This window comes from Apus apus, chromosome 4 (genome assembly GCF_020740795.1).
Source record: "Apus apus isolate bApuApu2 chromosome 4, bApuApu2.pri.cur, whole genome shotgun sequence".
Taxonomy (NCBI): Eukaryota; Metazoa; Chordata; class Aves; order Apodiformes; family Apodidae; genus Apus; species Apus apus.
This window is the reverse complement of record NC_067285.1, coordinates 44,430,436-44,454,949: the sequence shown is the minus strand read 5'-3', so window position 1 is coordinate 44,454,949 and position 24,514 is coordinate 44,430,436. Positions and strand designations below refer to the sequence as shown.

Genomic DNA, 24,514 nt, shown 5'->3' with positions numbered 1-24,514 from the left:
AGCAGGCAGGGCTGTGGACAGTAAAATGGCTTTGCAGGCCTGCACCTGCCATGCAAATCTGCTGGGAACAATCAGTCCCACCCCCCCACCCCCAAGGAGGGGCTTGTCTGCCCCAAGGGGGGGAGTCAGGGCAGGATGCTGGGGCAGTGCCCTGAGGTAGGAACCTCTCCTCGCCTTGATCCTGAAATGAACCCCAAACTTGCTAGCCTAACTTAGGGATTTCAGGGACACACACACACTGGTCCCCATCCCCTCCTTCCCAGCAGCACTCTTTGCTGGGGGTTGTTTGGGAAGGACCTGGAGGGGGGGAACCACAGCAGCCTCCAGTTTCTCCCCTCTGCAGAGAATCCTGGTACCTTGCTGGGAGGACACATATTCCGACTGCCAGTTTAAGAGCAGAACCATCCCCACTCATAGGCTTTGCAGGTACTGCCCTAAGGCAGTACTGCCCAGGATTTGGGGGAGGGGGACGACCCTGGTCCCCCAAACCCTCAGGAGACCTGCAGGGGACCTCGGGCCCAGTGGGTGCAAGGAAGGCAGAGCTGAGAGGGCTCTGGCTGTCCTGTCCCTGTGGCTTTGTGTCCCCCCATCCTTTCCCCGGGGCCATCACAGCCCCCATTCACCTGGGGCAGGCGAGCCATTAATGCTGGCTCACAACTTGTGAGGTCGAAGTGTGGATGGGCTGTATCCAAAGGTCTCTCAGCAACACAGACCCTAAACTTTTAGGGCTATCGGGTCGCCTCAGAGTTCAATCTTCTTACAGCAAACAAAGCCCTTCTGAAGGTCTCCCCCTCTCCCGTGCACAAGCTCAGCCTCCTTTCTTTCTGGGCTGTGTGGTAAGCTTAAATCATTGTGCTCCCATTTCTTGATCGTCGCCTACTTTGGGCTTTTGTTCCCCTAAAGTAGGATTGAGTCTGGCAAAGGGGGCTGAAGTTGAACAGTTTGACCCTTGGAGGACAGTTCAGGGGGTGGGCAGCTCTCCCTCACCACCCCTGCTCTCTCCAGAGCAGCTCAGCCCTCTCCAGACCACAGACCACACAAGTACCTCCAGGAGGGTTGGGAGGAACTCGGTGGCCAACTTCTCCTCTTTCCCCTTGTGCTCAACCCTGTGGAGAAAACTGCTGGGGGGGGGGTGGTGGTGGCAGGAATTGTGCTGAACCCTGATGGGTTTCACACCCAAAAGCTGATTTTGTGCCCTCCTGCCACCCTTGCCCAGCACCTTCCCCTGCTGGCTTCTCTGCCTCCACCTCACCTCCCTTGTCACTGTCACATCCATGATGGAGGGACAGAATCCTTGGAAAATGGGGGGAGGGAGGGCTGTCCCAGCTGCAGGTGTCTCTGCACCACGCTTTAAAGGTGCTGAGAAATGAACGAAGGTCCCTTTGTGTCACTCTGCTGGGGTTGCCCCAAGGGGCCTTACGGATTGCCCGTGTTTCCAGAGGGGAGGGGGGGTGTTCAAATACTTTGGGAGAAGCACAGGAATTTTCTAATAGATCAGTTAAATCCTCACATGTGGTCACTGCTCTTAGGGCAGCAGAAGGGGGGGGGACACTGAGCTGGCCAAACCCAACGCTCAGGTACACCCAGTGCCACTTTTAGCTGATCTGTTTTGGGTGTTTTCCCCCACCTTTTGCAAATAAAAGTCTGTTGCAGAGCCCGACTCCCCCCCCACCCCCCACCCCCCAGCCACCTCGGTGATGGCAGGAGGACACCAGGCTCGGGTTTGCAGCCCGTAGGTTGTCACTGTCACTCCTTCCCCCGCGGGTGTGTCAGGCAGAGCCAGCCCGCTGACCCCGGGGGCATGTCGCCAGGCCTGGCCATTCACGGGGGCTTTTCTGCCCCAGAGGGTGGTCTGGGATAGAGAAGCGAGGGGGAGGAAAAGCTTTCCTGGCCGATTGACAAGTCGTGTTTTGGTTTGGTTGGCTTTTTAAAGTTGTGTTCATGAGGGCACCGTGTGAGGACGGGGATTTGTGGCTTTCCTGCCGGTGCCAAGGCAGGTGCCAGAGCTTTTTTACCCTTTGCAAAACCTCCGGGAAACAGGAGGGAAAAAGGCCGGGAAGCACCCAGGAAGAGCCCGAAATCCCTTCTCCCTGCAGGTGCTCCAGGCCCAGGTTGGATGGGGCTTGGAACAACCAGCTCTAGCGGCAGGTGCTCCCAACGCAGGGGCGTTGGAACTTGATGACCTTCCAGGTCCCATCCAACCCAAACCATCCCGTGATTCCCGCGGCCACAAACGACGGTTCCCCCCCCCCTTCCATCTCCCCCCAACCCCCCGGCCCCAAGCTGTGCATTAATTGTGCGTCTTCACCGACGCTCTGCCCTGCTCCTCCGCTCCCCCCCCCGGCCCCGCCGGCCCCTCCCCAAAAGGCAAGACACCCCCCCCACACACACACACACACCCCGTGGGGCAGCGATGGGGATGCTCCCCCGGCTCCCCCCTCCCCGGGATGCTGATGATGCTGATGATGCTCCTTAATGAGCGGCTGAAAAGGAGCCGGCTCGGGCGCGCGTGGCGCGCGGGGCGCCCTGATTGGTCTGGGACACCCCCCCCCTCCTCCCTCCCCCCCCATCCCCGCCATTCATTAATAAATTAGCGGCACGCTCCAGCCGAGCGCGAGGCACCAATGGGGGGGACGGGACACGACACGACCCTGAAAAGCGAAGCGGGAGGCGGGGAAGGGGACGGGGGGGGAAAGGGAGGGGGGGAGAAAGGGGGGTATGGGGGTGAGGGGGTGGGGGGGGCAGGTTTGATTGTTCCCCGCGGGGTATATAAGGGGTGTTAAGGAGGGTCGTGTGCCAGACACGCAGCCAACGGGCCCGGGGGCTGCTCCGCCGCCCCTGCCGCCGCCCCGGGGCGCGTGCCAGCCCCGACACGTCCCCCCCCTTCCCCCCCCCCTCCCTTCCCCGTCCCTTCCCTTCCTTCCTTCCTTCCCCCACCACCACCTTAACCCCCCTCACCCACCCAAACCCCGCTGTCGCCCCGTCGGGAGTCGGAGGGCAGCGCCGCCGCCCTTCACCTGCTCCGTCCCGTCCCCGCCGCTCCCGGTCCCGCCGGCCCCGTCCCGGAGGATGTTGGGGAAAGCGGAGACCCTGGCGCCGCCGGCCGAGGACGAGCTGCTGCTGCTGGGCCTGGTGTCACCCGCCCCTTCGCCCTCGCTGCCGTCCAGCGCCGAGGAGGAGGAGGAGGAGGAAGAGGAGGAGGAAGAGGAGGAGGAGCTGCGGGCCGTCCCGCCGGTGCGGGCGGTGGAGGCGGCGGGCGGGCGGGGGCTGCGGCGAGCGGAGGGCAAGCGGCGGGCGGGCCGGTGCCGAGGAGCCCCCCGGACGGCGGAGACGGCTCAGCGGATCAAGAGGAGCCGGCGGCTGAAAGCCAACAACCGGGAGCGGAACCGCATGCACAACCTGAACGCGGCGCTGGACGCCCTCCGCGACGTGCTGCCCACCTTCCCCGAGGACGCCAAGCTCACCAAGATCGAGACCCTCCGCTTCGCTCACAATTACATCTGGGCTCTCACCGAGACCTTGAGGCTGGCCGGGACGGGAAGGCTCGGCCCCGAAGCTGGGGGAGGATCCGGGGGGGTCCCTCCCGTCGAGGGCAGCCCCTCGCCCGCCTCCTCCTGGAGCGGCGGCTCCGCCAGCCCCGCCGGGTCCGCCTCCCCCTACGCCTGCACTTTATCCCCCGCCAGCCCCGCCGGGTCCGCCTCGGAACCCGAGCACTGGCCGGGACGCTTCGTCCCGCCGAACCCCCAGCCCCGCCGCTGCCTTTAGCCCCCCCCCTCTCCCCATCGCCCCCCGTTTCAGCCATCCCGGGGTTCTCCCCGGGTCTGGGGAGGGAGGGGGTGGAGGTGGCATCTGCCCCATTCCCAGGGCGGGCTGTGGGAATGTCACCTGCCAAACCAAACCTTCTCCTTCTCTCTCCGATGTGCACTTTTGTCCAGTTTTCCCAGATCTGTCACCGAGGCTTTTGTGTGTTTGCGTCCCCCCTCCTCTTCTTCCCCTCTCCCCTTTTTTTGCCATCTGTCCCTTATGATTTATAGACCCGGGGGGGGGGAGGTTGGGGTGGGGAGGGTTGGGGGGGGGAAAGGGGAAAAAACCCAACAAAACAAACAACCCCACAACAAAACCCACCACAGTAAATTGTTTTGTTAGGGGTCCAGGTTAGAAGTCATCGTATAATTTGTAGGCTTTGTGAGGGCTGAATGCAAGCGTGGAAATTTAGGCTGAACTCTCTATCGAAAGGGAAAACAAAAATGTCGAGGGAAAGGAGAAAAAAAAAAAAGGGGGGGGGGTGGGGAAAGTGTTGGAAATGGGGAGGATCTCCTCATGCATTATTTATTTCGACCTTTAGGGGACGAGGAACTCCCCCCTTCTTTCAGGAGCTTAAAAATAAATCAACAGACTGAAAACCTCAACAGACACGGGACATTACAGCGATCAGCCACACACGTGTACACATTTATTTATTATAAAGACAGATTTCATGGAAAAGATGTATTTTTTTGTTCTTTTTTATTTTTTTTGTTGTTAATAATTTACAGAGTTTATTCTAGTATGTATTTACAGCCGAAGAGCAAAGGGACTGTTGTCGTGATAAAAAAATATAAATAAAGATCTCTAATTTTCGTAACTTTGGGGGTTTTTGCTGTTTTTGCTGCTTTAAGTGCCAGCTGCTGGGAATGGCGGGATGGGGAGGGGGTTGCCAGCGCCTGTCCCCGCCGCCGGGGACACCGGGATCTGGTGGGAGCTGTCCAGGCTCGTGTGGCCTTGGGGTGACAACCGGGTGGGTGCAGGGTGAGAGCAGCAGCTTCTGTGGGCAGAGCTCGTGTCGCTGCTGGACGTTCTGGTGCTGAAAAATTCCCTTTCGCTTCTTCAAAGAAAAAGGTGTTTTGTTTTGTTTTTCTTTCCCTGCAGAATAAAAACAAGATTAAATTTGGGGGCTGTTAGCTCAGCCCCAGGGCAGGCTGGGGGTTGTGGGGAGGGTTGGGGAGGGAAGCTTTGGGTGTGAAGCTGCTTGGGCAGAAGAGGATCCAAACCAAGATTTAAAAAAAGAAATCTCTTATTTTTCCAGCCAAGTGAAGCCTCAGATGGGTTTGGGGAGGGGTGGGGAGGCACCAACAGAAACACACACAGGACTCCACCTCCCTTGGTGGTGTTTCATTTCTGGTCCTGGGTTCATTGTGTGGCTGCCAACCTTGTGAAGGAAAAGTGTTAAGTACAGTATATATATATATATATATAAAATAGATGTGGTGGAAGTTTACTGATCATTTACATTTTCCTCTTGGTACAGAAGATGCTGTGCAGCAAAGGTGTGATGGATGGACGGATGGATGGATGGATGGATGGATAAATGGCTTATCCCACTTCCTCAGGCCAGTGGCTCCTGGATCTGGCAGAGAAGGGCGTAGGAAACAAAGGTCCCTGAGAACTAAAAATAATACTTGGGCTTAAAGATGAAGATTTTCCTTGCTCTTGTCTCTGTGGGATGGATGAAACCCAAGTCCCAGGCAAGTCCAGGGGATTCGGAGCAGCCCTCAGCTGTCCCACTGCCAGGGATGTCACCAGAGAACTATCAAGGCCCTCCAGTCCTCAGTCCCCTGCTCCCAGCAACACTTTGTGTGTTTCTGGGTACAAACACCTGGAAATCATTAAAAACCAGCAGAGGGGCCTTGAATGTATTAATTAAATAAAATGCACAGCACTTGAATCCTTCTCCTGGATCCCAGGAGAGCGTGAAACCCAGCCCTCTGAGAGACATCCCCAAATGGAGGGGAGGGGGGAAGAGAAAAAAAAAACCAACCCATAACACCCCAACAAAACGTGTGAAAAGAGAATTAGTGAAATTAGGTTAGGCCAATAAAACGTGCAGGGGTTCTCCCCCCCCCCGCCCCGGCCCTGCAGCCTCGGGCGAGCTATCTGAGCTTGATCCATTGTTCCCCCCGCTGGCAGGGGGGTTATTGTGTGATAAATAATTCCTTAAAAAAAAAAAAAGGAAAAAGTGGGTGCATTTGCATAATCACTGCTTTGATGTGGCCAGCGAGATGAAGCTGTGTTTCCCCCCACCCCTCCCAAATCTGCCACGGGGCCAGAAGGGACAAAAAGAAGAGGGAGCCTTTCAGTCGGCTGGCAGGGTGTGGGGCAGCCCCGTCGGGGGCGCGATTCTCACTCTCGCTCTCTTCTAACGGCCCCTTTTAATGATTAAACTCCAGGAATGTCAAAAAAAAAAAAAAAGGGAAAAAAAAGAAGGCGAGTGCTTTGCTCGCCCTCACCGTCTTTTCTGGTCGGGTCTCATTGTCCTTCCCGGTTTGTTTTTGAAGGAGGAGGTGGCTTCAGCTCTCCAAAAAGCCGGGATGGGTGGGAGTGACCTGCAGGAGGAGGAGGAGGGATGTCTCAGGTGGCTCAGCACTAGGATGCTCTTTCCGTGCTGCTTCTTACTGGGATCGTCATCCAGGAGGTATTTCCTTCCATCCCATGTTAGCAGGAGCATTCCCTGTCCTGCTGGAGCTGCGGTGCCGTGAGCCACCGTGGGAAAAAGCGCATGGAACGTTGGAGGGAGAGGGTTTTCCTCTGGGATTTGGGGTGGGAGGCAGGCAAAGCCTGGGCCCTGGCAGGGCTGGGCTTGGCTGGAGATGCAGGACAGCGCTGGCAAAGGATGAGCCTGAGAGGCTGGAGTTGGCAGCCAAAAGAGTTCATTTCCCTCTTTCCTCCCTCTAAACTTGACAGAGTTAATTTCCCTCTTCCCCCCCCCCCCCCCCCCCCCCTTTTTTTTTTTTTTTCCCCTTTTCTTTCCTTCTTTTCTCTCAGAAGACTGACTTTAGGAGGTGATGGGGGGTGACGCTGCAGCTCCCCAGAGCATCAGGTCATCAGCTCCAGAAATCAATTGCAGCAAACCTGGAAGCAGATTGGAGGATGCTGGGTGGAGAAAGTGGAAAACTGGGGGTGGGGGGGAAGAGGGTGCGTGTGTGTGGTTTCCATGGCAGCACCTGGCCATCAAAAAACCTGTTTATGATCCTTCTGTGTATTGTATTTTGGGCATAAAAGCTTCTCCATGCTGCCAGAGCTGGAGGGGCAGCTCTATGGCCCCCGGGGGGGTTTGTGGTTTACAGCCCTCCTTGGCATAAGAATAGTGATGAGAAGCCAAACTAGTGCACCCCAAGCACCCCAAGGGCTTGTGCTGGGCAGCTTTGGTGTCAGACATCAATCTCCTAGGGTAGGGCTGTAATTAACACCAGTGTTCCCTGCACACCCCTCCTCTGGCTGGTGGGTTTTAAGGCCTTTTGGGGCACGGGGCCACCTTGCTGCAGAGCCCCTGGGTGTTCACTGAGGTAGAAAACCTTGGGAGGACTGTAAAATTCTACTTAGGCAGCATCTTAGGTCAATCTGAAGACATTTAGGGTTTAGCTAAAAAAAAACCCAACACAGCAAAAAAAACCATCCCAAATTTCCTAGAGTGCCCCAGGGGGTTCAGGGTCCGGCTTCCCAAGTTTTAGTCATTAAAGGATTTTATTGTCACAGTGGTGTTTGTGGTTCCTGACAGTCAAAAAGCAATGCCAGGCCCTGGGAAACAACTAGATGAGGGTTCACCTGCTATGGGGTGTCCTGTGGTGCTCTCTAATGGCTTTGTTATTGACATGTGTGTGACATCAAGTAATCAGGCACACACTGGCTGGATTTTTTAATGCTGGATACATTAGTTACCACAGAACGTTGTTTTCATCCAAAAGGCCAATCATCTGGGATAATAGACTTCCATCTTTTTGAAGAAACATAAGGAGAGCACACCCCAAAGTGTCTGTGAAACCTATTTTTTGTGTCTGAAAGGGCATGTGTTTCTCTGCAGGTGAAAGGCAGGATGCCACCTGATCTTCAGGTCATACCTTCTGCCCTGGGCTGGCCTTTTGCTGGCATCTCTGCCTCTGTCCTCTCTCCCTCCCAAATCTCTCATTTTCATGGCAGAGAAGGCAAGGTTTGTCTTTCATCATTCCAGGCTGGAGATGGTCCCTCGTGCTCAGCCTTTCTCCACAGGCTGGGTATTTTGTGTTTGTTTTTCTTCCTATTTCTCTGCTTTCTCCTTGTGGACTCAGTCTTTCATTGCTTTCATTTGCTGACTTTTCCACAGGGGGGGGATAGTGTAGAATTTCAAATTTTGGGCTCATTCTCCTCAGATGGGAATGTCATCATCTCTTCTCCCTGAATTGATTGAACACTTTTAAATAAGCCAAGAGCTTTCAAGCTGATCTATCAAAACCCACCACCTTTTCATTTTTATGATGTTTAAGAAGTTTCTGAGGGCAGCTGCTGGGGGAAAAGTCCATCACCCACCAGCTCTTAGCTCCTCCAGCCTCTGAGATTCCTGCTGCTCACTCTTCTCTCTGTATTTCTCCCATATCCACTGCTGCCTTGCAGAGCCCCAACTGACACAGGGGGAACAAGAAGGGGAAGGGGCTTTTCCACATCCTTGGGAAGGGATTTTGGCACCTGGGGGCTTGGGGTCTGACACTGGGGCTACAGCTTGGGGAGGGGGAACAGCACAAGCCATGAGCAGCCACTTGCTCCAGGCATGGGGCCAGAAGAAGTCCTGGGGGAGGGCAGGAGCCTGGCAAAGAGCTCATCCCAATTGGATTTAGGGAAAGGACCAGAAGAAGCTCCTGGGTCCCAGTCCTCCTACATGATGTGAGTGCCTGGACTCCCAGCTTTGCAGCCCAGTTCCTGGACCCCCAGTTCTGCAGCAAAAATTGGGGTGCTGCTTTGCCTGGCAGCAGTAAAGCCCCTGTGACCTGTTCCCCCCCCCCTCCCCAGCTGGTCCCACAAGCTGCTCTCTGCCTGGGGAGGATATTTTGAGCAGTCACTGGGGGTGTCAACAGGCCGTCTGTTTCCCTCAGCTGAAGTAATCAGATAAACTCAGCGTGAAGGAGTAAAAAGTAAGCCAGGAGCAAGGCTAACACTGACATGAAACTAAGCCAGTGGGTTGTTGTCTTGGTTCCTTATCCCTTGACAGGGGCTGAATCATATACATCAAATCCTCCAATAGCCTGGACTTCCCAACAGTTTACCTTTCTTACATGTGGGTTTTGTCCATACAGCCCTGATTCCCATACCACAGGAGCAAAACCAAAATAAATCTCAAGCCCTCCATCTTTTTCTATAGCAATTGCAGGGCTGGGGTCTGCTTGCATGAACAGAAATCCTGGTAGGAGTTATGTTTTTAAACCAAGTGTAGGTTGTTGTCTTTCTACAGGGCCAGATCTTGTGTTGGGATGTCTAAGAGAGGCTCTTCTGCTCCTACAAGCTAAAGGATACCTTTGACTTAAGGATATATCCTGCCTTCAGCCAGGGATGCTGCAAATGTCTGTACAGGTCCAGAAAACTTGGGGCCATCTTCTCATCCCTCTCACTTCTTGTGCCAAACTCAGGCTTCTGATTCAACAGAGGCAGTGATCTAGGGATTTAAAAGAAAGCCTTTAAAAGTGGATTGGAGGGGAAAAAAAAAATAATTATAAAATGAAAAATTGCTTCAGATGGATGAGAGGGTGCCTGTGAGGGAGGGTTGCTCTCTGGCAGCCTGCAGGGAGGGATGGATGGTGCTTTCCCTCCCCCTCCTTTTATTAAAAAGAAGAGAGATTGGACCAAAGCTGATGGCATATTTACCTTCATGAAAAAAAAAAAAAGAAAAAAGAAAAAAAAAGAAAAAAGTTAATTACTGCTCGGAGCAAGTTGGTAGGGCTGTCCTGAGCTGTCTTTTATTAGTAGTCGCCTTCATTAATTTCCCTCGCTGGATTTGCTGCTAATAGCTGCTTGGTCCTGGGCAGCACAAAGCAGCATCTGTGCCATTGAGCAGAAAAGCGGGAGTCAGGCAAAAAGGAAGGGGGGGGGGGGAGAAATTGAGCGGGGAGAGGCGGGGGGCGGGGGGGGGAGACGCCGTTTGCAAATCAACCTCTATTAACGTGACGACCCGCTCGGAGGGGACGGCAGCCCCGGTAGCCGGCACGGCGGTTTGGGCTGCACCGGGAGGAAAAGCACCCGCTGGCAGCCGGGGGTTACCCTGCCCGGGCACCCCGGGGGGGGGGCCGGAGGGACCACGGGGAGGTGGCAGCCCCATCTGCTCCCGCTCTGCAGAGGGATGCGGGCTGCGATTGCATCCAAGTGGAAAAAGTGGGGGGGGGGGGGGGGGAAAAAGGAGGGCTGGTGTGCGTTATTCCCGGGAGAGAGCAGCAGGCTGCTGCCGCCGGGCTGTCCCCAGCCTTCCCTGGGTGCCGGCGCCGGGACTTCTCTCCGAGGCAGCAGGTGACAGTGGCAGTTTGTGACTCGCTGTTTTGCTGCAAATCCTCCCCCCGGGGGGGGTGAGTCGGAGGGAGCAGCGGTGAGCGCAGCGCGTCGCCCCAGCTGTAGAGAACAGCGCGCTTCTTCCCGCCGCCAGGTGCCGCGGAAGGGGAATCCCAAGTGACGGAGCGGGAAGGAGAGGAGGCTGGTGCCAGGAGAAGAGCTTCGGCAGGGTAGGCTCCCCGTGGAGCTTTCCCCTCGGTGTCCCTGGAGAGCTCTTTTCTGGGAAAGGGGCGATGCCGAGCGCCAGCAGCTGGGCGGCGGGGGCAGCGGGTTCAGGGCAGCGGGGCCGTGCTGCCCCGCCTGGGGGGGGCTGCCCCACAGCTGGAGGGGGTCACCCCCCCTTGGCCTGGATGGCCCGGGATGCTGCCGACACGGAGGGAGAGGGATGGAGGCAAGTCTGGCTCAGCCCGGGGCTGTCCGGGATAACTGAGGGTCGCCCTTTCTCACTGCATCTTTTGGAGGGAAAGTTCCCCCAAGAGCACCTCGTAGGGATGTAGGATGTTGGCACAGAGCGAGGAGATCATTCTGCCTCTGGTCTACAGGATGCAGGTGCATTTTGTTCCCTCTTGATGTCAAACTTTCTGACTCCTATCCATGGCACACAGCGAGTGATCCCTCTGCCTTTCACCTTGGATACCTGCAGGAATATGAGGAGAAAAAAAACCTCTTCAAGCCAGGATCTTCCCTGAAGGGCAGGAAAGGATGTCCTCACCTTGCCAAGAGCAGGATGGTTTGGAGCCCAGCTCAGTGCAGTGCTTAAGCCAGGTGTAAACTCAAGTCCTTGAGTTGGCTCCTTTGGCTAAGAGGAAGTTTCTCCAGACTCCATGTCCCTACAGTTAATGACGATATTTCACTGTACTCATTTCATAGATGCCACAGGGTGACTGGCACTAATGGTCACACTCAGGTCTGAGGCTGGACTTTGGAGTGTGTTATAATTAATCAAGCCCAAAAGGCACCCTTGGTAGCAAGTTAATTAACATAAACCTCTGAATTTCTGGGAATAAAATATATATATATATATATATATATATATATATTCCCCAAGTCTCAGTTCAAATTACTTCTTCTGAAAGAAAGGGCAGAGCAGTGATTTTTTTTCACTCAGTAGCTCCAAGATGAAACTTCCAGCCAAAATCTTAAATGCTCCATCATCACCCTAGTCAACTATTTATTTCCCCTTGATAATCACCTACTTATACCCTAAACAAGAAACAGTAATTTAAGTTCTGTATGTGTCTCAGTTTTTCAGGTGATGACGTTATAGAGCACATGCATCCAGGATTTCCATCATTCAAGCACTGGATGAAGACAGAGTGCTTGCAGTCCTGAAGGGCTGACACCTCTGAATTTGTGCCCAAGCCTGTAAAGAGTAAGACCTGTAGAAGCTACAGGGTTAAACAGCATGATGTCTGTTTTCACAGGGAGCTGGGCATGCTGATACTTGATACTAACTTTTAACTGTGAGCAGCCACAAGTTTGGCTGAGATGGTAAAATGCAGGCCACAGCCCAAGGAAGGCAATTAGCTGCTAAACCCAAGTATTAGGATGAAAACATTAACACTTCCCACAGACTGACTTATGTAGGAGCATACCCAAGTCCATTTTTCTGTGTTTGAACAAGAGGTGTAAGCTGGAAGAGACCTTAGATTGTAGGGCTCTCCAAGCTGCACGTGCTGTTGGGGCAGATGTGGCTGCTGGCAGGGTATCAGGACACTTTGTTCCGCAGAGATTGTCCAGGGGGTTTTGTTTTGCTCCTAATTGTCTCTATAGAGAAGAGACAGGCTCTGCAGAGAGGCTTTAACACAGCATCTCTGCTTGCCTATTAATTCCCAAGATCTTGCTAACTAGCTTTGTTTCCTCTTGCGAGTCGGGCGCTCTCTTTTGCCAAAGCAGGAAGGTTGTCACTTGGTTAAAGCCTGCCTTTCCCTTCCAGTGCAGACAACGACATCCTTTATTGGCTGGAGAAAGAGATAACAGGCCTTAATCTTCCCAGTAACACGTGAGTTTTCATGTACCACTTTTTAATCTGCCAAACAACTCGGGGCTGAGTGTACCGTCACATGCCGATTTTACTTTTCTATGAGGCGGTGACTCCCGGCTCAATGATGGATTGTTTGCTGGCTTTTCACAACAGGCAAGATGCTGAATGCCCTGGGGTGACAGACACTGTGCAATGGGAACGGCAGCAAAGCTGATGGCCCAGTTCAAGTTCACCTGACAAAGCTGAAGCAGCATTCGAGAAAGGATTATTCACACTAGCATTATATTTTTGAATGCATTTTTCTTCCTGCGCAGCTGCCCAGCTCCCTAACACTGAAGGTTTATGCACCATAATAAAGAGATTTAATTTTTTTCTTCTTCTTCTCCTCTTTTTTCTTCTTCTTTTCCCTCTTTATACCTAGTTCTAAGTCGGCCAGTGCAGGGGTAGGGCATCTTTCCAAACAACTCGGCACAAACATCACCTAGAAAACAACAGCATTGCTAAAAAGCAGGGACAAAAGCCTAAAAATCTCTGCTGGCTGCAGGAACAAAAGCGGATGGTTTTGTTAAAGAGAACTCTCTGTTGGGAACCCATCTTTTTTTTTTTCTCTTTTTTTTTTTTTTTTTTGTGGAAGTTTGATGCTGTGTTCTCTTTCTCATCAGGAAAATCTCCCCAGACAAACGATCCCAGCCTTTGAGCTCGGGGGCGGTGGGACATCAGGGCTCTGGAGGACAGGAGGAGAATTGGAAATGAAGGCAGCTTTGCACTGCTGATGGAGCAGCAAAGCTGCCCACCATCTTCCAAGTTAAGAAATCTAGGATACGTGTGGGAGTCCACAGGCATATGTGTGCACACACATACTCTGGAGGTGCTGGCACGGTCCTGGAAAGTTAAAATGTAGGTCTCATCATAGCTTCTTTTGGCTGGAGAGGCAGCAACAAATGTTAGCTCCAGTCCTCTGTGTCATTCCAGTTGTATGTAGCACTGTTAAGGGACATACATACTGCTTAAACTTCCCCAGAAGCAGCTTTTCTGCCTGCTGGTAAACCTAGTAACACCAGGAAAGATGTGTGGGAAGAAGATCAGTTTCTTTCTCCTGTGGCAAAGAAAACCCACTGCAACCTGTAGATGCAAAGATGCTCTCTCTGCTTTTAAGTAAAACCTGGGATGCATCCCTGACAAAGGCTGAAGCAAGAATCCTGCTGGAAGCCCAGGGGAAACTAAGGTTAAAGCCCCCTGGTCCTGGCCAGGCACCTTATTAAAAGCCTGGTCACAGCAGATGTGAAATGGACAGCTGAATTTTTTTTTAGGACAAAACACATTAGTCAGCATGTTTGATAATGCTTCTTTCATCATAGTCTGAATTTGGGTAATATTGCCCATATGTTTATTTTTTTTATTTCAACCAGACACTCCAGCTGTCTTAATTCAGCACTGAAGGGGCTCAGCATTTTGTGTGAGGAGCTCCCATCCTCTCTTTTCTTATGGCAGTTTTTCCCTTCAGCATGCACGTTATCTGAGCATGCCAGCAGGTTTGACTCCTTTCAGCTAACCAGCCTGTGCAGGAAGAAAAATTAAAAAATATTTCAGCTGTTCAGCTAGAATTCACAGAGTTGGGAGGGCACTGCTCTCCTCTCTGTGCTTCTGAATTTTACCCTGACAGAGTAACTCTATCCCTTGGGTCTCCTGGAGGTGGGTGAGTGGTTGCCAGTATGTGAACTGCTGTAGGTGTTGAAGGAGGTCCTGTGAATGAATTGCAAGCTTTAGTTTAAAAACAAACAAACAAACCAACAAATCAACAAAAAACCCACCACCAACAAAAAACAACCTACAAAAAACTGTTTCACAACAAGTAAAAGGCTGCAGCTGCCTCTTAACCCAGGCAGGCACTGCTGAAGCATGTGGCCAGCATACATGCCACAGGCTGTTCAGTCCTGGTGTTAAAAATCAGGGGCTCTCTGAGTATGCACAATAACAGCCACAAACAGTAACAAAAACACTGCTGAAATGTTGGGAGGTCAAGGGCTGAGTTGCAGCTGTGTGCATGTGTGACAGTCAAGTATGTTCCCAGCACAGGCTGAGTTGTCAAGAAAACCCCCCATCTTGTAGGCACAAATTTAGTCTCTGGCTGTGTGAGAGGGGTGGGAGGATCAGGCTCTGGGTGTGGGCAGGGTGCAAATATATCACTTAAATATTATTGGGTGCCTATATAAATGTACTTTGTGGGATGTGCCAGAAAAGCAGCAAGGCTGGATGACAGAGCCTCAAAAGGAAGGGGTGTTTTGCCTGCCTTGTTGGAACCCCAAACCAGGGCTGCTCCATCGTACAAGCAGCTGCACTCATCTCCAGTGAGGTATTTGTGGGAATTAATTACAGGATTGGCCACCAAATCTGTGGCAGTCCTAAATTATTCATGCAAAGCACCTCTTGGCTCAAGAACACATTTTTTTCCTTGCAGAGAAGAGGAGTTTTCTTGGCTGATACAGTTAAAACTGTATTCCCACTTGTTCAGATGCTGTGTGGTCACACACACACATACACATTTGAATGAAATGTTGTTATTTTTGAAGGAAACCCAAAGGTGACCATTTTTTCCCCTGAAGCATTTAGTCAAGTTTTTGAAAACTTTACAGATGGTTGAAACACAACTCTCTGCTTCTGTCTCACTCCACCTCATATCCCGTTTCCAACAAGCAGATGGTGCCTATTGTCCTTAGTAGGTCTGGATGGGTTAGAAGTTTATACAGTCCCATAGTACACCTCTGGCTGAATTTGGAAGGTTGTTTTCTCACTCTTCTTATGTCTTGTTGTTAATTCTTACAGATGGCTGTAACAAAATGAGGTTCAGATGGCACCCAGGATGGTAACGTGGTGTTACCAGCCTGGATGGAAAGATTAGAACTTGTCAAACTCGTGCAGGTAACGACTGACCCGACTCACACAGGTATCATCTCAGTGGCTCTGTTGTCACAGAGATGATGTGCTCCCAAAGGTGTGTGGGACAAAAAAAACCTGCCCAGTTTGTGGGTCATTCTTTCTGTGGCTGTCTTGTGTGAGGCTACATTGGCAGCTCTGCTGAAGGTCTTGTTAAAGAAAGGCAGCGACAGATTTCGTTGCACTCCACGTGTTGATGGTTAAAGAAGTAATAAATCCCTTTCTTCCCAAAGTTGGAGCGGGAAACATCTTTGCTATTAAGAGAATGAATCTGGGGGTCTGTGAGGTAGATGAGGCCTTTCCCGTTACCCGTCACCCAACCTGTGGAAGAAAGGATACATCTTGGTACCCAACATCACAGCTTTTATGTCATTGTGCTCAGGACTGTCTGCTTGGTACAGCCCCTTCTCTGTTCATATCACTTTGTTGACTCCTAGTCACCTAGGTCAGCAAAAGCAGAACCCTGAGAGGTACATAATGAGTATTTAATGAAATTAATATCCCAAAGACATCTGTGTGCTGAAGTTGGAGCCTGAAAGGTTTTATCCTTGGCTCTTGACCAAAGAGCTCAACTCTCCATTAGATGAATAGGAGATCACTTTTTAGGCTTGCCAGCTTTAGGAATGAAGAAGCGTGACAAAAGCCACTGCTTCTTGTAGTGGTTCTCCTTCAGAGGGTCCCACAAAACAGGCCTTTGCAGGCTGGCTTCAGCCTAATTGGATGGAGATCACTCCATGCCATGAAGCTATAGCACACATGAGAGCATATAGCTTATGTGCTCCTGCTGGGATGCAGTATAGGACAAGAGCACCACCCAAAGTAAAACCTACCCACACCTCCTTCACCCTATGTCCTTTAGAGACAGAACCTCCGTTTTATAGCTTGTTCTGCAACATGAGGGACATGCAAGAAAGGACATTCACTGCCACACAGACCTTGCAGATCAACGACAACATCTGTTCCACCGGAGAACTCGTAGGAGAAATGACCGTAGGCCAGGCCATACTCTGTGGCTTTGTACTCGTTCTTTACTACCTTGGTGTTGTTGGACAGCTTCACAAACTCCCCAAGGATGTAGGGCTCCACGCTCACACATCCTTTTATGGTTCTGTCCTCCAGTATCTGAAAAGAGAGTCTTAATGACCATCATGCGAGCAGAGATGAAATGACGCGTCACGCAGAAAAGGCCTCAGAGTTGTCCTGCAGCAAATGGACTTGTCTGCATGAACCTCACTGGCTGGGTTCTCATGAGGTTTGGTAATTTTTGTGGTGCTCAAAATGGGTCACTTGGCTGTTCAGATTTCATAACTATCCCTGAAAATAGATGTTCATATACTGTCACATGATATAAAAGGCTCAGTAAGTCCTGGGCTCCATTTATGAGTGAGTTTCTGAATTCTAAGGGCACACGGCATTTTTTCTGCAAGTTCCCCTCCATCTAGAGGTGGCTTTCAGTTGCAAATCAAAATTGACTTAAGACAGTCCTCCCACCAGTTCCTTTCTATTGCTTAGAAGACAGTTCTTACCAGGAGCACTGCAGATGGGATATAAAAGATTTGGGTAGGGAGCTTTTGCTCATACAGCTTTTTGTTGAATTCTGTCACGTAGTACTGGGCAGTCATTTGCCGTTCCACGTCACTGAAATGATGGAGAACTCCTTTTTCTTCTTTATATTCCTTCCCAACATACCTGAGCCAAAAGAGAGATGTTCAGCAGAGCAGACTGCACACGGGAAGCCCCACTTGTGTTACAGAAACATCACCACAAAGCAGAGCTTGGCTGTTCAGAAGCAAAGCCAGCTGGTTAGGGTGCGATTAAAATGGCCAGTGGCTAAAGTTGTAGGTTTGTTGTTGTTGGTTTTTTTTCTTTTATAGCTCTTAAAAGCATGAAATGCTGTACTGATCCTACTGTACTGATCCTGCTGTACTGATCCATCAAATCCTAGGATGGGGGTTTTGTAACACCAGGATGTTTAAAGTCAACTGTCCTTGGCTCCAGAGGGAGACCTGACTCAGAGGCACTTCAAATACTCTTCTTAACCCATAATAATTCATTAGCTAATTCTAATAACAACCTCAAATCTACAGTTAGCAATAAGCAGAGCTCTCCTTGTGCAGAGGCCTCTATGAAGCAAATAGGTAATTTTAATCCTGCTTTCAGCACAGACACATCGATCACATAAACCTGCTGCTAAAATTAAAGCAACAGAAACACCTCTCTGCCTATAGGTATTGTGATATATTTATAGCTATGTTGCTAATTCTCTAAGAAATAAAAATAAACAAAAAGAAAGCAACATTTAAGCTCCTGTGAGATTACCCCAGCATGGACAAAGGTGAAGTCAGGCCTAAGAGTTGTCATGAGCAAAATGAACACCAATGTGGCTGTTAGAAGACAACAGTGAATTACGTTTTTCTTCCCAGAAATGAAAAGGTAGAGAGTTACATGGAGTGATGGGAAAGACTGCCAAAATGGCCAAGAAATTTGGGAAAGCTGTAAAACATTCTTGCTACAGAAAATGAGTCAAAATCTAACCAAATGTAAACTAGGTCTAAACAGAGTAAAGAAACAATATTCTCCACTGTGACCATGATTTCTGTAGTTGTCCAAGTCAAAACTTGTACTGTCCTCTGAAAATACCTGATAAAAGCTACAGTCTACAAAGGCACAAGACTAGCTGCATTATTGGTATAAGACTAATCTTACCAGGCAGTTTAAACTCAATATTACACAGACGTAGCATTGATAAACATTTTGTTTCAGAAGTTGGTTTGGTCAATACCTTCCCAGGCTTTCCTCTTGGTGCAGGAAGTGTATCCAAAATGCGTTTCTCTGTTTGCCTTCCTTCGCCACGTTCAGGTAGTCCCCAATGAACACAGCTGTCTCCTGGCCTGTCCAGAGCCCTGATTTCTTGGAGTATTTCAAAAGAAGAGCAGCTACACAAAGAGAACACCATGAGTAAAATGGACAATTCCACAGAAATGCTCTAAGCCTGTGTTGAGGAATGAAAGAACCAGCACCCAGCAGAGAAGATATCCTAGCTCCTCTGGAAGAAAAGTCCGGGGCTATAAAAGATATGCCAAGAGGTACTGAGGTGCAGAGATGGATATTTTGCATTAATGACAAAAAAAATTTGCTAAACAGGCTAGAGACATGTGAGATGGGATAAGCCCTAAGTGGGTTTTACTTAATGAGCTCAATGAGGCAGCCTATAGGGGTGTTGCTCTTAGCTTCTGTATTTCTGAATATATTGATCAAGTGTCTGCATATTAAGGTAGGCTGTTACTTATGGTTAACTTAACAATCTTTGTCTTAAATGCACAGTTTGCAGGGATGAAATGTGGAGTCTAATTGGGTGACAAAACCAGAGACTCAAGTAATGGGGCTTGATGAACTGGCACAGGGAGCTCAAGCAGCCTCAGTTACCTCTTGCATGAAGGGACTGAAGCAGGAGGGACTGAGCAGGCATGGAAATGGAGCCCATTTCCATAAGAAAATGGGTAAGAAGGAATAGAAGAACATGGTTCAAGGGAGTGCTCTTCCATTGCTAAAATTCTTATACAAAACCTCATAAACTAAAAAAAAAAAAAGGCCTAATAAGTTATGACTAAAACATTGTGTTAAAAAAGCCTGAGTCAAGACTGTTCTCTGTGGGGAAACTTACAGTATGTTTTACGAAGAAGCTGTTTAGACTTAAAAATTCCAGTAGGCCTCAGTCTCTGGACAAGCCAATTATGTTCTACCCCTGCAAGAAGCTGCACATAATCCTCGTCCCTCAGAAATCGAGCATCAAGGATTTCCTCCTTCGTTCTCCCAGGCGTGAAGATAAGACCCCTTCCCCCTGGGTTCAGAAATGGACCTTCAGGGGAGTTCTTGGGCATCTGTGCTGATTTGTACCATGAGCTCAGAGATGAACTGGATTGTCTCTTGCTGCTCACCATGTCCTGAGTCTTTTCTTCATCTTCTTCAGTAGTGGCACAGTCAAAATGCTCAGTCTTGGAGATCTTCCCCCCCGAGGGCAAAGCTGTTGGTGCAGGGGGAGCTGACTGATGCTCTGGGACAGATGCTGTAGGATAATGGTTCACTAAATCTCCAACACTGATGAAATCAAACTCAGTGTCATCACTTGTTTCTACTTGGGTGTCAACTTCAGGCACTTGGACAGACCTTTTTGCCACCACGGCAGGTTTCCTCAGCTGGTCACATGTCGAGGAGTCACTGGCCATTTTTGGCTTGATGCTGGTTGACAGTACAGAAGCATCGCCATCTGGGGGGGTCTCCTCTGTGCTCTCTGCAGGTTCAGCTCCTAGGTTGACCCACACAAAATGGCTCAGGGGATCCCTGCTGCTGTCCTTGTTCCTGCAGCCCAGCTCCACCTGGAAGGAGGACTTCTCTTTGTGCCTGGTAGGAACAGAGTAACGTGGGAAGGGGGAAAGAATCACCTTGCTCACTTCTCCTGCTTTTTTTTCTGAAGAGTTCTCTCCATGGTGTCTTTCCTCCTGCAGATCTTCTCTACAAAGAGATGCATTCTCTACCAGCCTCCCAGGTTGGGGCATATTGATGGATGGCTGAGGAGGTCTCCAAGAGCTATGCAAAGGCTTTTGAGGAGGTGGAGGCCAGGCTCTGGGAGGTAATGAGTGCAAGTGTGCAGCCTGAATGTTTTCAGCAGATTCTGTTGTGCAACACTGCTCCTCCACTGAGCCCTTCCCCTGCTGCTGCCCTTCTCTGGGACTCTCTTTGCCACTCTTACAGTTTAGTTCCTCCCAGCTGGAAGAGGAGCTTGATTTGGAAAGCTTGCACCAAGAGCCTTCTGAAGTAGTGGTCTGACTCCTGTTTTGCCACCTGCTGAAAGCACTGTTCACATCATTTATTTCTAATGGCTCAATCTCCTCATCATAGGAAATTTTCATTGCACCAGAGCTGACGGATTTATCTCTTTGGCCCCTGAGTCTCTCTGAGCTACTTCCTCCTGTTGGTGAATCCAGCATTTTGGCAGCACCTCTCCTCTGGCACGCTCGTTCTTCAGTAGGACACATGGTGTCCACAGTTTTGGTTTCTGTCCTTAGGGTTGTGACACAAGCTCCCACCTGGCTTTCTCCTGGTGCAGTTTTATGGATCCTGCAGGTGTTTTCAAACACTTTGCACACGGACAGATGATGCTGGGAATGCATGGCGAGGATTTTCTCAAAGTCAGCTTCCCGTTGCAGGATAGGTTTTTCCACTGTACCTTTGTAACTGTTGGGAACATAAGACCTGGGATCAGAATTAGGGAAGCTTTCTACTTGCAGGTGCTTCTTCACAGAGGTGATCAGAGCCATGATCTCTTTGGCCAGTGTTTCTTTCTCTTCCTCTTCTGTAAACAACCTGCTGTACGAGTGCAGTTTTTCCATGGCTTCTCTACACAGTTGGGACACCTCATGGAGCTTCTCACTCTCCCCATAGAGCCATCGGTGCACGGTTGTGAGGCAGAAAGCTGCTTTAATAAAACTATGGAGCTCCTGTTTGCTGGTGATGGGACTGTTCCCATCCTTGGTGAGGAGGCCAATCTCAAAGGATTCTTTAGCTTCGGACAGATAGAACTTCCTCTTCTCTGAGGGACAGTCCTTGGAGTGACTATAAGACAGCAAACACACCCCACGGATGTTCTGGGAGGGGATGAGAGAGGAATGAAGGAATTAAAAAAATGGACCTCTGGCATGAGATAAATAAAGTGAGGAAAAAATAAGTTTCTTTCCCATATACAATTTGAACCAAACGTTGGCTCTAACAGCCTCCTGCTGCATTTCCTGAAGGAAATAACCTTGTTCTTTTTTCCTTGGAAATACAGCTGTATTTATAGGAGAAGCAGCACTCCCAGATGGGCTTGAGAGCCCATCCTCAGTCTGTGGACAGATACTGCTTTCTGCCCACCTGTTTATCTTCTGGTTGGCATGCAGAGCAACATACAGCATCATATCCGGGACACAGATGCAATACCAGGTATGATGCAATGTTTGAAAGCCAGATTGGCCGCAAATTGAAAAGCCTGGACTCTTCTCTTACGTAAATGACTCTTTCAGGAATGAAGACTAATACTTACCACAGCTGTGAGGACAAACAGTGGGGTGTACTGGCTGTAGGCTGCTGCCAGCTTGCAGGCCTCAGCAGCTGATAATAAGCGATGATTGAACTCTTGGAGAAGGTTCTAGAGAAATGAAAAAAAAAAAACCCAAACAAAAAAGAGGGAAAATCTAATCTCAAAGGTTTTCTTTTCAAAGAGATGGGTCTACGTAGTAAGCAACCCTGTTAGACTGAAGCAAGGCAGCCTGGGATTTGTTTCTTGCATGTTGTAGGTTCCCTGAGCTCTCTGAGACCTTTGAGTCTTAGTAGAGGAGGACATAATATCTTAAACAACTACAAGCAGGTCTGTTTCTGGAGGAGCCCTTTTGCTCAAGTTTACCATCAATGTGTCACTTTTTGACTCTACAAATATTCCATATATTACACAGACACACACAGGCTGTAAATACTCTTGATGTTTTCTTTTTCCTGAAGCAAGGCATTTTTCCACCCAGGTGCTAATGAAGTTTTACAAGAGCAATGGAAGTTCCTTCAGCTCTCTCAGCCCAGGAGAGGAACTGGAGGAAGAACAAAGTGTGGGTGAATTTGGGTCAACAACATCCAGCCCACCTGAAGAAGCTACATGCACAAACACCAAACCAAGTCTTACCAGGTCAATCTCAGCATTTGTTTTAAAGCGTTGATAATCCTTCTCATTCATGGAAGCAAAGATGTCTGCCATAATATCCAAGGAAGTAGCAATTCCCTGAAAGAGAAATGGAAAATTATGATAGTGCTTTTCCCCTCGTATTTGAATTTTACTGTTCACTATCAAGCAGGTTCTGGGTAGAACATACTGAAGAAACAAATAGACAAGATCCAAAGAGAAGCACTGCTAAGAAATTCAATCATCATCTTGGTAGGATTTTATTAATTTTCACTTCCAGGAAGTGTAGCCTGGTGGATATGTATGAGTTTCCATGAGCAGCAGCTATTTTGATTACCACTAGCTCTAAGTTTCAACTTAAGCAGCATTGCATTTTCATTAGCACTGTATTTACCCAAAGTGCCATTTGTGACAACCAAAGTGAAGTCTTATGGTGTCACCAAAAATTGCATTAAGCTCTTGGCTAATCCTATCTGAAAAAAAAGTCAAAAATTCACCAAACATCTTTGGTTCTGAGATTGAGGTCAAGCTTTAAGGTATGGCAGAGGTCTGGTGACAAGGTCTGTTTTTGTGGGATATCCTATGCTGGGGTACAATTACAAAACTTCTTCAAGCATCACCCTAGGATGTGCAAGACTCATGTTCACATTCCTGTTTAGCTATGGACAACGTGGTGTGGCTGTTGCTTTATCTACAGTGGGAAGTTTAGTGCAGCCAAGTCTCACAAAAGTGTTAAAGACAGATCTGGTAGCTTTTGCAAGGTGTTCAGACACTGCAGTGCCAGGGAGCATGCATCACCCACAACAGTGCAGCTGTGTACTGACAGAGCAGTGCAGCTTGTGAAGACTCCAGCAAACAGACATGCTCAGTTACTGGGAAAAAAATGAGCCTTAGTGCTCATGAACAGATAAATAAATAAAAACTGTGGCTGCACTCTGTCCTTGTCAGAGGCATGCATGATACCCTCAGTGATGGTTCACTTCAGCTGATTCTGCTTAATGAAAACTATTACTTTCATTCCCCTGCAGGAAAAAAGGTGTCCCTAAATCTGTGTATGCATGCGGAAACAATGTGCAATACAGACCTGGGCTGGGATATTTGTCCTGCATGTTAACCTTGTGTGAGGTGCATAATTGAAACATTATTGCTAAAAGACTCTTCTGAAGTAAACAAAAGCTAATCTGGAATGATCATTAGATTGGCAAGGATACCCAGAGGGAAAAGGAAATCCTACCTTTTTATCTGGTTGAGGAAGTTTGAAATATCCCACAATTGAAGCCCAAATCAACTCTGCTGCCTCATACCACATCCCTGAAATAAATGAGAAAAATAGTCACTAAGCAGATTAGTGCTACAGATGGCTTTCAATAGTGTAGTTTACACCTCCTCGAGTCGAGAGCCCTCCAAACAGTACAAAACCATACCATGGCATTTCTTGCTTTGGTGACACCGAACATTTGTTAGTTTCCTTTAGCTTTTGGCTGTGGATAAACACACAATTTATACTCATAAAAGACTTCAGCTCAAGTCATGGAAGATGAGAGGTCACATCAAAAGCATAAAATGAAGACTGTTGGCCTCAAGTACCGAGTGCTAAATACAGGAGCCCATCATGCTGAAAATGAGGGCATTTCTTGTCTTGAAAGAGGCTACTGCTGTGATACACCTGTGACAAACTACTGCATGGCTTTGGGAAGAAGGGAATTTGGAAAAAACGTCAGCCAAAATGGAGTAACCCAGAGAAAAAGGGAGCAGCATTTCAGAATGCTCCTCAGTTTCTGGTAAAATTAATAATAAAATGCTAATTTCTGTATGTGTTTCCTTGGTACTTGGCTCTAGGTCCTTGCTGCAAAGAGACGGGTGCACAACTGGCATCAGGCAGGTGTTCTACACATGCTAAAACTCTGACCTAGGCCAAACGTACCATTTTCTAAGCTTTACTGCAAAGAAAAAAAGAAAGGAGGGGGAATCTATGAGCAGACATTAATAAAAAACCAAACCAAAACCTTACCAAGCTTTTGCAGAATCTGCCCTCTGATTTGTAAGCAGACTGACTGAACGAGGATCCTGTCACTTTCCTTAGCATATCGCCAGGTACCTGCAGAAAGAGTGGAAAAGCCGAGCAGAGAATGAAAAATGCTGCTGTCATTTCAAGCCCCTGAGGGTAACCTAAATCCCATCCAACTGCTAGGACTGTCCCCATTGAATTCAGCTGGTTTGCACCAGGACTTACAGTCAGATAGATGACAAAATGACAGGGCATTAAGGAATAGCTGTCACTCAAGCTACGTGCCTATATAGCTGTCTACTTCTATCCCTTTGCTTAAAGCCCTCTTGAATGAATGGAAGTCTGTCAATTAGAAATACTACCCCCCTCAGATCTGAAATAAGCCACAAGACCAGCAGTATGGTCAATTAACAGATAGGAAAAAAAAAACAACAACCCACAAACATTTTTACAAACAGCATCTACATGCATTAAGGAGTGGTCCCATTTGTACAGTTTAGCACATCTGTTCAGCAACAGAAGGTAGTGCTGCAAGAAGCAGGACTCACTCTCTTTTCTTCTT

The 24,514-nt window shown here is 49.2% G+C and overlaps 2 protein-coding genes across 3 annotated transcripts in view; one reads left to right on the top strand and one right to left on the bottom strand.

The window, feature by feature from the left end:
* The first annotated feature begins 3,069 nt into the window (after positions 1 to 3,069).
* NEUROG2 (neurogenin 2) lies at positions 3,070 to 3,765 on the top strand. Its single transcript, XM_051618751.1, has one exon. It carries the CDS (start codon positions 3,070 to 3,072, stop codon positions 3,763 to 3,765), a length of 696 nt encoding a protein of 231 aa, XP_051474711.1.
* Positions 3,766 to 7,609: 3,844 nt separating this feature from the next.
* ALPK1 (alpha kinase 1) overlaps positions 7,610 to 24,514 on the bottom strand; it is a 57,670-nt gene continuing 40,765 nt past the window's right edge. Inside the window, exons 6-17 of one of the 2 annotated variants that reach the window (XR_007889224.1) lie at positions 23,956 to 24,042; positions 23,179 to 23,255; positions 21,948 to 22,043; positions 21,318 to 21,422; positions 18,903 to 20,883; positions 18,021 to 18,174; positions 16,765 to 16,927; positions 16,174 to 16,360; positions 11,965 to 15,559; positions 10,803 to 10,957; positions 9,298 to 9,436; positions 7,610 to 8,187 (exon numbers count right to left, since the gene is read on the bottom strand). Coding sequence is in view for 1 of the 2 variants with exons in the window: in XM_051616569.1 (XP_051472529.1) it covers positions 15,363 to 15,559; positions 16,174 to 16,360; positions 16,765 to 16,927; positions 18,021 to 18,174; positions 18,903 to 20,883; positions 21,318 to 21,422; positions 21,948 to 22,043; positions 23,179 to 23,255; positions 23,956 to 24,042 (3,047 nt within the window). In the remaining variant the exon portion in view is untranslated. Of the gene's footprint in view, positions 8,188 to 9,297; positions 9,437 to 10,802; positions 10,958 to 11,369; positions 15,560 to 16,173; positions 16,361 to 16,764; positions 16,928 to 18,020; positions 18,175 to 18,902; positions 20,884 to 21,317; positions 21,423 to 21,947; positions 22,044 to 23,178; positions 23,256 to 23,955; positions 24,043 to 24,514 lie in introns of those variants that run through there. The other variant, XM_051616569.1, reaches the window with a different exon arrangement.